The 11,286-nt window shown below is 40.3% G+C and overlaps 1 protein-coding gene across 1 annotated transcript; it reads left to right on the top strand.

Annotated features, from left to right (window-relative positions):
* Positions 1-1,426: 1,426 nt before the first annotated feature.
* DDX20 (DEAD-box helicase 20) lies at positions 1,427-7,951 on the top strand. The gene is made up of 11 exons (XM_026077220.1): positions 1,427-1,638; positions 1,751-1,845; positions 2,195-2,363; positions 2,665-2,779; positions 2,862-3,004; positions 3,381-3,519; positions 3,966-4,024; positions 4,801-4,883; positions 5,584-5,689; positions 5,777-5,878; positions 6,627-7,951. Exons 1-11 carry the CDS (start codon positions 1,434-1,436, stop codon positions 7,736-7,738), a joined length of 2,328 nt encoding a protein of 775 aa, XP_025933005.1. The 5' UTR covers positions 1,427-1,433; the 3' UTR covers positions 7,739-7,951.
* Positions 7,952-11,286: the final 3,335 nt, after the last annotated feature.

Raw genomic sequence — 11,286 nt, 5'->3', positions numbered from 1 at the left:
GCACCAGCCAGTAAGATTTTACTGAACAAAGTCTGTTTCAGATATTGTACAGTTAGGATAACTCTGAAGTGCAGCAGAGTTAGAAGGGTTTACAAGTTATCTCATAGCTTCACCTATAAGCAAGAGATATTTTTTTCTAAAGAGCACTTATAGACAGAATCAGATACTAAGCCACTTTGGGGGGAAAAAAAGAGGAAGAAATGCTGCTGGAGGAAAAGATGACAGTGTGGTGCATCATATAGGGAAGCTGAGGAGGGAAAGAGGCAGAGAAAGGAGCGATGACATAAGGAAAAAAAGGAGTGGATTCTGAAGTCTTAGAAAAAAAGGAAGGAGATATCTCTACGGAGAGCAAGCAGTGGTACTAGATAAGAACAAGTTAGTGGAGAATAGCCTTAGGAAAAGCAGAATTAAAACATGCTGTACAGATAAAGCCATGGTGAGAATTAATATTCACCCTTGGAATGTGAAATTCGATCAAAATCAGTGGGATTGTTTTCTGTTGATTTTGGTAAACAGAAATTCATCTGTAGTTTACTGAAAACTCAAAGTAAGTCATTTAAAACTGAATAGAGATAGTTGGATGTCCAATTTGACTTATCTGCCAACTGAGAGGAACATCTGCAGTAGCTGATAATATGGAGCATTTCAAATTTTCATACATGACTGTTTTAAGATTTAAATTCCACCCACTGAAGAAGGCAATATACTTCTCCACCAAATAAATCACACAGTCAAATTATTGGTAAAGTATGTATCAGCCTGAAATAAACTGTATGCCAGGCAGAGCACGTTATTTATTACCTTGCTTTGGATAGTAATGAAGAGACTGTGATCTCACACAGAGCAAAACAAACCCAGCTTTTGCCCTGAAGGATCATGCCACATTGCTAAATTGTGTAATTAATCATTGTTGTCACGTGGCCACATATTTTTTTTCCTCCAGTTTGCAGCATTTTAATTCTGGAAGAACGGTGTTTATGCCAAAACCTCCCTGGCTGCAGCACGTGCCCGGCAGAGCGGGCTGCACGGGTGCTCCAAGGTGGTGGGCCCAACGCAGGAAGCCCCCGCTCCGCCGGGCCCGGTGGCGGGCACTGCCAAGCGGCCAGGGCCTGGCAGCTGTGGACACGAGTGGGTGAGGGACCAGCGCGGGGGGCTGCGGGGAGCCTCCCCGCTCCCCGGGGCCGGACTCCGTGAGGGGGCACGAGGCGCGCGGCGGCCGTTAACGGTCATCCCGCTCAAACGGGCCCCGGCGGCCAATCAGCGTCGCCGCACGGCTCGGCGGCCGCAGCGCCCCCTGGCGGCGCGGCGCGGCGCGGGGGGGGCGCGGCCGTGCGGGCGGCGCCCCTCCACGGCGCATGCGCATGCGCGGGCCGGGGCGGTGCATAAAGCCGCGTCTCGCGCGGCGCTGCGTCCTCGCCCTCCCGCCTCACAAGATGGCGGCGCCCGCGGGCTCCCCGCCGCCGCGGCCGCCGCCTGAGGGCCGGTTCCGCACGCGCGACGTCCTGGTGCCCGGCGGCCCCTGCGACTTCGGCTCCTTGCTGCTGTCGGCGCCGGTGCTGGCGGGGCTGGAGGCGGCTGGGTTCCACAGGCCCTCGCCGGTGCAGCTGAAGGCCATCCCGCTGGGGCGCTGCGGCCTGGGTGAGGGGCGCGGAGGGACCCCCGGGCCGGGCGCTGCGTCGCCGGCCGGGAGCGGGGAGCGGGGCGGGGGTGCGGGGCACCGCGCTGACCCCCGCGTGCCGCTTTCTTCCAGACCTCATTGTGCAGGCCAAGTCCGGCACTGGCAAAACCTGCGTTTTCTCCGCCATCGCCCTCGACGCCCTGCTGCTGGAGAACCCCGCCACGCAGGTGAGCCCGGCCGCGGCCCTGGGGCCCCTTACGGCTGTGCCGGCGGCCGGGGCTCCCCCGCGCCCTGCGAGCGAGCCGCGGGCGCGTCTGGGCATCTGAGACTCGCGCGTCCACCCCTGCTCCAACATGGCATCCTTTAGTCTGCCCCGCGAGCGAAATGTTCTGTGGTAAAAAGTTGCTCCAACTTCTATTGCTGCTGTGCAAACTTCGTAATTAGAAACAAGTTTGAACTCTTAGTGGATTTTGTGCAAACTGTGGTATTTGGCATCATGATGTCAAGACTGGGTGCTGTACTTCAATCTTCTGAACCATTCTGCTGCTTTCAAGGCTAATTCTTTGTCCCTTACAGATTCTGATCTTAGCTCCAACAAGAGAGATTGCTGTGCAGATTCATGCTGTCATCACGGCCATTGGAATAAAAATGGAAGGTTTGGAGTGCCATGTCTTCATTGGAGGGACTCCTTTGAACCAGGACAAAATAAGACTGAAGAAATGCCATATAGCAGTTGGCTCTCCAGGTATGGGCATGCCTCAGCGTACTTCAGGTAGTTTGACACACTTTCTGCACTATAGTAATTGGTGCTTTGAAATCTTGACACCCTCCCCCCCTTTTACTAATGGGGTGAGTCTCAAAGACCAGTGCTTAAAAAAAAAACAACAAACAAAACTCAATGTTTTAGTGAGAGATTATTCTAAATATGCCTTTTTAAAAGGTTTATTGAAGTTAATATTAAAAAAGAAGAAATATTATAAACTTTTTGATTAGAATCTTTCAGTTAATATTTGTGAAGCCTGGATTACTTTTTTTGTCTTTTGTAGGTCGAATAAAACAACTTATAGAGTTGGATTATTTAAATACAGCCAGTATCCGGCTCTTCATTCTTGATGAAGCAGACAAGCTTCTAGAAGAAGGCAGCTTTCAGGAACAAATCAAGTAAGAAAAATGTTTATCCCACACACTTAACAGATTAGGTGCGTATTTGTCAGTCTTTCCCATAAATGTCCTTCTTTTGTAGTTGGATTTATTCTTCACTGCCAGCCAATAAACAGATGCTGGCAGTTTCAGCCACTTATCCTGAATCATTAGCTAGTGCTTTGACCAGATACATGAGAGAGCCAACATTTGTGAGGCTGAACCCTACTGATCCAAGTCTCATTGGTAAGTATAAGAAATTCATTTACATTGATATAAAATAGATTAATAGGAGTATAGTAAAACCAAAACATGTGCCTTAACACTTGTGATTTCTTATCATTTCCCTTTATCTATGAATCGATTAGTTCACTAAGTGTTTATTCCCAATATTGCTGTATTTAAAACATTAGTGATGAAATTAATTTTCTGGTTTTCCAACACTTGCAAAATGTTCCATCCTTTTAACAAAAAATATCCTGTAGGTTCTTATTTGGTGCTTGTGTGTTTGTTTTAACTTAGTCCTTGTTCTAGCTGCAGTGACATGTGAGTTGACAGCAATATAGCACAATGCATATTTTTATTGCAGCTGTTAATCTGATGGCTTTTTTTTCTTACTCAGGCCTGAAGCAGTATTACAAAATTGTGAATTCCCATCCACTTCCTCATAAGACATTTGAGGAAAAAGTCCAGCACTTACAGGAGTTGTTTAGCAAGATTCCATTTAATCAAGCCTTAGTCTTCTCAAATTTACATAGCAGGTAATAAATCTGAAATAAAACCTGAAAAAAAAAAAAGCTTGAAAGCAGTGGCTATGATAGTCATGTAGCATCACTTATAAAGGTCTCAAAACACAACTGAAGCTATATGCAAATCTCACATCTGAAATATAGTCACAATATGTAAAATATAACAGTAAGAAATGTTGAAGAGAAAGGAACATTTTTGACACGAAGGTGCCTTGTACGTTTTTTAGGCTGCAGTGAGAACTAATATCCTGTTGTGCTTGCCCTAGTCTGGTCTGAAAGGTGCAAAATCTGTAAGGTGACTACTTTGGACATAAGATGAGACTGACAATTTTGGAATGTAATCCTTGCCTGTAAAGAATGCACATTGTTAAAAAGGATACATTGGCTGTTATGCCTAGCATTGTCTTGATACAGCTAAGTAGTTTTATTCACAATTTTCATTGTGTATATTCTGTTAGGGCTCAACATCTAGCTGAAATACTGACATCCAAAGGCTTTCCTGCTGAGTGCATTTCAGGTAAGTCTGTTCAGAACTTTGTGATTCTCTAGGCTGAAGCTTGTGCATACATCTGATCTAACATAGGAATGTTCAGCTTAAAAGCTTGGTTTGTAAGACCTCTGTTCGAATGACAAAGAACAGCATTTGAATCTCCACAAGTCTTTAAAGACTTGCATATTATTAAATCTAATTTTTTCTTTGATAACTTTTCTGCTTTTTAATCTGTTGCTGAGAGTCATTTATGACTATCTAGACAAGTGTATTGGTTTATTTGTAAAGAGAAAGTTTCTTATGCTTGCAGCTTCAAGCAGTGTCTGTTTGGAATGCTGTTGTTGCATTTAAGTCTCTCTTTTTTTCTCATTTCTCTGTTAACAGCTGATAATTAGCTCTTAATGGTTATTAGAATCCTTCCTTTGAATTTCTCCTTCCACAGTGTGTAGTGGCTTTTTTTATGGCTATGTGTGCTTTTGTTCAAGTAAAATTTTTCTAAGGTTAGTGCTATTCAAGTGAGTCAAGTACATGTGCGTTTATATACACATATATACACATATATACAATTCTCTTTCTAAAAGCAAGTAAAAATTATTTTTGTAATGGATTTCCTTATTTTCAAGTTTGCTTTTTGTTTGCCCTTGCTAACTCATTTAGAATTGATGTTTGAGGAAGTCTCTCTCTGATCTCATCTATGGTTTAAAAAGCAGTGTTTTCCAGAATTTGAGGAGCAAGAAACTGAGGAAGATAATCTGTTTCTAATGTTTATTTCAGTTTCTAAATATAAATTTTTGTCTCTTTAGGTGGCATGAATCAAAATCAACGACTTGATGCTATGGCTAAACTAAAGCAATTCCACTGTAGAGTTCTTATTTCTACAGACTTGGTGAGTTGATATTTGATAGCATATGTAAGAATTGCATAGAAATTTATTTCAGAGCATTAAATTTGACTTGGAATTGAATGTAACTTAAACATACTGATAAAACATGTGACTGAAGAGCACTGTGTGACTTGTTTTCACTGTGTGATTGAGAAATTGTACCCTTTTTCTCATCTGTTTCAAAAATAACAATTTCTCTGTTGGATTATAGATGTTTGTAGAGATTTCAGTGGAGTAGAGGTGCTTACTTTGAGTAGAGGCTGTGAGAAGAAATAGTTTGTTTTTTGTATAGTATGCTTCACAACAGTAAAACCTCAAGCAGCTTTAGGTAGAGCAGTGGCTATGTTTCTTGTCTGAGACTTCTGCAGCTTTTTTGTGCTTGGTGGTTTTTGTCTTCAGTTGCTAGCATGATGTTCTGTCATGCTGTGGGGTTGAGTTTTTGGTGTTGGGAAGAAACGCTTGCATTTTCCATGAAGAAGGAATCAGCAAAATGGTCCTGGGGTCGCGTGGTCCCAATGTAATATATTGGTTCTACATGTTAGTACCATAAGCTGATTGGAGAATTGTAGATGCTTTATCTGCAGTGTATTGTAATGAATATAAGTTAGTATACAAGCAGTTAACTCCCAGTGTGTTGTGGTATCTTTTAAAGATCTGCTCAGCATACTCACTTATCTCCTTCTCTCCTCTTGCTTTTCCCAAGACATCTCGTGGAATTGATGCTGAAAAAGTGAATCTGGTCATCAATCTGGATGTACCTGTGGACTGGGAAACATATATGCATCGTATTGGCAGAGCTGGACGCTTTGGTAAAATAATGTCATGTGGATTTACCAAGCTTGAGCTAGCCTTCCTGGGTCTGGTTAGGTAATTATACTTTCTACTGTGTATCATAGGAACTTTAGGCTTGTCTGTGACATACTGCTGCCGTGGAGAAGAGGAAAACATGATGATGAAAATTGCACAGAAATGTAATCTTCGGCTTCTTCCTTTACCAGGTATGCTGTGTCCTGTGAATGCAGCTATGTGGTATTTTGTTGGCTGTTTTCTGCTGCTAATTCAATGCTTCAGTGAAGTGCACAGTGAACTGACATACACCTTCTCTGCTGAAGGTAGCTGCATTAATTTTAGTACAGTCAGGTCACTTGTACACAGTGCTGATGACCTCTGCGAATGTGTAACTGCCGCAGTTGTACAAAGCGACAGGACATGAAGAACTTTAGTGCATGCCTATGGATAGAGAGAAAAACTCAGCATCCAGCTGCTGTTTAGGCAACTACATAGCTGCTTGGATTTCTAGAAACAGTCAACACTAAAGCAAGCTACAGAACAGCAGTTGTCTAGTATTAAGCCTTTCTCAGGCTGTAGGATGCAGTAGTGAAAGGAAGAAATAATTGAAACTGCAGAAGACTTGCTACACTGGCTTTGTCAGAAGGCCAGGTGTTTTGCTAGAAACTTAGCACTTACACTTCCTTATTTTTATTTTTTACCTGATTAAATACAGTATGCTAGAAAATCAGTGAGTAATGCAGCACTTATTGTAATCAAACTTCTTGATGACTTCTGTGAAGAAAATGTTCTGGCTTTTTAAGCTCTTTCAAGAAGTGAAAAGGTCAATTTATAGCCCTGACTTAACATCTCTTAACATATTATTTGTGATTCTGTAAAGCTTCACTTTATTGTTCGTTTGAGTTCTAGAAGGAAGGCTGCACTTACTGAGTGCCTGCTTGTTTTCCTTTTGTGCAGAGCCTATACCTCCTGGAATGATGGATCAATTTGAAGATTGGGAGGTAGAAGTCAAAGCTGCTGCACGTACAGATGCTTCAGTGAATTCTGACACTGTATTTCTTAGACCAGAGGAACCAGTAGAGCAGCCAGCCCGAAATAACTTTGCAGAGATACGTTGGCCTCGTTCTAATCTTCCAAGTGATAATTCTGTAGACAGACAAAAAAAGGCTCCAAAGCAAAAACTGATGAAAAGATGCACAAATTCTGCAAACACAGAAAAAGGTAGCCCCAAAACTTTCAGTTGCAACACAAAACAGAAGAATCAAGTAGAAACTGCCTCCAAAATGGACAAACAAAATATCACTAAGGCTCCAGATGATGAAGCCTTAAAAAAAAATCTTCCCAGAATTCCATGCTTGTCAACTTTCAAAAACCAACAGAACAACAATCCCTGGAACTTCTCAGAGTTTGTTGAAGACTATGAGTATTTTATTAAAGAAGGGTTGGAAAGGGATGTTGAAATTTTAAGAAGTTATTCAGGCCTGGGAGAACAATGTGAGCTCCCCAGAAATGGTGCTGTAGAGGGTAAAGATGTGGAAGATACTATAGAGGCAGTAGTAAATGGTGTTGTGTCTGTGGATAGTGATAGTTCATACAGTTCCAGGGCTTCCTCCAATAGCAGGGAAAATAACTCATGCTTTGAAGCATTTTCAGATACGCAGGAAAAGAATGCTGTTCCCACCGTAGGTCAAGGTCTTACAGGCTTCTCTCCTACACCAGAGAAGCCTCAGGAGCTATCACAAGTGCCAAAACCAAATCAAATGAAAAAGAAAGTTCCAAAACAAAATGCTAAACAAAAGAGAGGTCATTACCACCAATTCTCTAGTCCTCCTATGAGAGAAACTGAAGAAGACCCCCCCAGCAGCCCTTGGGGTGATAGTGTTCCTGGCTTTCCATATGAGGCTTGGAGTTACAAAAACTACTGGAAGTCTTACTATCAAGCATGGCAAAACTACTATGCTGCAGTGTCTCACATGCACTACAGGAAAAGTTACAGGCACTTTAACTGGATGAATGCTTATCATGTCAACTCGGTTTATCTTCAAGAACTGCTGAGAAGTGATGGTTGATGTAATGGCATTGCTGTTAGAGGACTGGCTGGTACAGTGAATGAACATATCTGTAAAAACATAACTGGTCTACAACTACACTGATGGACAGACATTGTTTAAAACTGAAGAAAAAATGTTGTCTTTTTCAAAAGCAAGTTATTTCTAGGCAAATGTTTTATATGCATTCCAGTGATGGTGTTACAAGTTGTCAATAAAAGGAAATAAATGATACAGCTGGATGTTCAGTTGCAATCTTTAAAATATGAGGTAAATGAAGATGAAAGGTAGCCACTTACATGTAAGAAGTCTCAGTAAGAAAGGAAAAAAAAACAAACCAATCTCAGTTTTATTTGATTTTCTTTTCATGTAGTTTTTGGGTGAAATTGAATTCACAAAAGTTGCTATCTATAGAGATCATTCCATTTTCTGTGGTTCTCTTAAACAGCAGGCAATGATTGTATGCCAGTTAACAGTGGCAGACATTCTGCATCTCAACGTATATATTGCTAATTTGAGTCAAATTAATTAACATTGTATAAATAACATATAGCTAGGTGTATCACAAGCTGTGCAGTAGAGGATGGTTTAATTATGTATAAAATGTGCAGCTATCGTAATTGGTCTATTCCTCTGGGTGCAGCAATATCAGGCTTGCCACACTTACGAGAAAGCTTTAATTAGAAATGAAATTACCTATTAATACTAAAACTAATTAGTATCTCCTGTTTGGGTTGCACTGTTTAGTATCTAGCTGTCTTGAAGCGGGAAAAGGTTAAGGAGTACTGGCTGGCTTTAGGGTATTGACACTGGATTGACTCTTTATCCCCTAAGTTCAGTATGTTTGGGATCACTGAAGCAGATTTTAGGCTAGTTCCTTTGATTTCTCAAAGTTGACCAGAGCTGATCCTGTCTTCTGCTTTTTTCATGGGCAGAGAGTAAGGCTGGAATTCCTAGTGAAAGCACTGCTTCCTACCTACTATGAGCTGTGCTTCCAAGGAGAGCTTTTTATTTAATTTGAGGTGGCAATTTTCAAGGATGCTTGATTGCGCACCTTCAGCTACCTTGAAATTCATTTTGAGAAATGTAATTGGTTTTCACTCAGATTATTTAAATAAATCATTTTCTGTCTGAGTGTTCCAAATGTTGTTGCGGTGTTCTCTCTAAATCCTGTGGTGGCCCTGGTAGTGCTTTTTAGAGCTTTTTGTGAAACAGTGGCTCCAAATTTTATAGTACACACTTCAAACTCTCTTCACTGTGCAGGAGAATTATAAAATTAGTTAGCACAAGAGTAGCATAGAAATTTAGCATAAAATTGGCAAGAAAGAACTTTCTTCTCTGCTTTGTTTTTTTTTTTTCCCCCCCCCTCCCCTTTTAGGTAGGGAAATGGTGTCACCTAGTGGGTGTCAGGCCCTGCTGCAAGTAATAAAAAAGGCAGTAACATAAGCTGTTATGTTCAGCAGTAACTGCCAGTGGATGCCAGAGCTCGTGTAATAAATAGATTTTAGTTTCTATTTAGAGAATTTTGACAGTTTTAAGTAATTAATGCCTTTTAAAGTGACACTTTCTATAATATGGTTAAATATGAAATCATTTTAACTTGTTTTGCAGTTGAAGCAAGCTGACTGTCTGCAGTATAGAATGCAAGACTTTGGCCTAAAAAGAATTTGTAGGACCAGACTGCCTCTTAAAAGAAAGATGTAAGGTGTGCTTTTTAAATTTAAAATAAATAAGACTCTAGGAAAAGCATTTTTCTTTCCGTCCCTTTCCTCCTGCCTTATTTCCCCCTTCCTTGTGTCACAACAAAGTAGTGAAGGGAGGGGGTCTCCTACATTATGTCTGTAAAGCTTGAAAAGGCCGGGATGGTATGATTGTGTTTCCAAGGTGAATTTTGTTGCAACTCTGTCATTCAAAAGGAGGTTGCTGTAAGGAATACACTTAGCACAGCAATGCATATACCTATAATGTCTGTTTTTTAGTAATCATCATACTGTTTTCATTAATGATTGCTTAATTAAAGTTCTTAGTATTTAAATCTAATGCAAGTGACTTGGCCAAAACCCAAAATGCTCCAGAAAAACTCCCCATTTTTTTTAGAAGAAATCTACAGCATCATCTTGGTATTTGTGGCACATACTCTGTTTAATCCAGATTGGATACATCAGGTACAGCAGTGGCACAAGACTCAATACTGTAAATGATATACAAGTTTCAACATATGCACTACAATTCCAAAAGAAGACAACAGGAAACTCAGTTCTTCTAGAAAGTTGTTCTCAAATGAAGCTACCTGCAGTTTTATACAGTACATTTTGTATCTGTCCTTTTTGATGTTTGTAAGCAAAGCCCATTTATAGTACGAAAATAGAAAATAATAAGGTTGAGAGCTTTTTATGACATAAAACTCCTAAAGAAAACACCATTGCATTGGAATGCCTTACTAATTATCAAAAATATTCCATCACACGTTTTGTTAGGTATTTCATTGGTCCAAGGAGCTAGCAGGAGCTCCAGTCATAGTTGCAACAGAACTGAGAAGAGCATTCGCTATGGTTATTAACTTCTCACCCACGCAGCTGTGTGACTCCTTATGACTAGCACTAGTTAAAATTATAATAAAAAGAAACACGTGCACACATATACACAAAAGTAACAGACTATTGACTGAAAACAAAACTTGAGAAGGAATTTTCACAAACTCTTTGTCATCTGGTCTTTTGATTGATCCACCCAAAATCTTTCTGGCACAGTTTTTGCATTCTAAATGTAAGTAGTAGTACTTCTCTACTACACTTTGAAGTTCTCTAGAGTATTTTGTAAATGTTCATGAATTAAACTTCCCATATGGAAAAGGAGAGGTATTAAATTCTGTATAATTTGTATAACTGGCAAAGAGAGGTGAAATGACTTCTTTGAGGTCACTTAGTGATTCATCAAGACAATCAGCAATAGAACATAGGTTCCTGATGCTAATATTCTTAGCTGTAGTCAGTCTGCACACTGCCTTGGGATTACTTTTAAAAGGATAAAACCATTACAAAAGGCATTTATGGCATCATCAAATATGTAGCCTAAAAATTTGAGTTCTGAAATCAGATTTAGTGCAGTTGATCAAAGTGTTGGAGAAAAATAAGTAATCTTTGAATCAATTAAGGTATATTTGACTGACAAGTTGTGTGGAAAAGGTGTGTTATTCACCTAACTCTAAAGGCAGAATAAAATCTTCAATTCAAAGCTGCGACATTTTGAGGCATGTTCTTAAGCTATCTGTGAATGCTGACTTGTAACTGCTATAGTCCAGTATAGATAATATATTGAAACAGGATCAAAGGGATGTTGCAGTTCTTAATGTATTGAATCTGCTTTATAGTATCTATAAGATACAACATGTTTATACCTTCTCTACTTACAAAAGCAGAATATTTGAAAAAAGACTGCTTCCTTTAGCTGGTATTAATTTGACTTTCATGCATATCCCTAAAGCTATCTAAATTAAAATGGTAAATGCTGGTTTGCAGTACCAGTATGTTATCAACTCTTTCAGGTTAAACAAGTAGCATTAATTCAAA

The sequence above is a fragment of the Apteryx rowi genome, unplaced genomic scaffold, assembly GCF_003343035.1.
Source record: "Apteryx rowi isolate R43461 unplaced genomic scaffold, aptRow1 scaffold_45, whole genome shotgun sequence".
Taxonomy (NCBI): domain Eukaryota; kingdom Metazoa; phylum Chordata; class Aves; order Apterygiformes; family Apterygidae; genus Apteryx; species Apteryx rowi.
This window is presented reverse-complemented; position numbering and strand designations above follow the sequence as displayed.

Excerpts from the sequence above, each read along its gene's own strand:
- DDX20 (XM_026077220.1), top strand. The coding sequence starts at position 1,434 with ATGGCGGCGCCCGCGGGCTCCCCGCCGCCGCGGCCGCCGCCTGAGGGC. Across the intron at positions 2,780-2,861 it reads AGCTTTCAGGAACAAATCAA|TTGGATTTATTCTTCACTGC; the intron begins GTAAGAAAAATG and ends CTTCTTTTGTAG. Across the intron at positions 5,879-6,626 it reads TCGGCTTCTTCCTTTACCAG|AGCCTATACCTCCTGGAATG; the intron begins GTATGCTGTGTC and ends CCTTTTGTGCAG.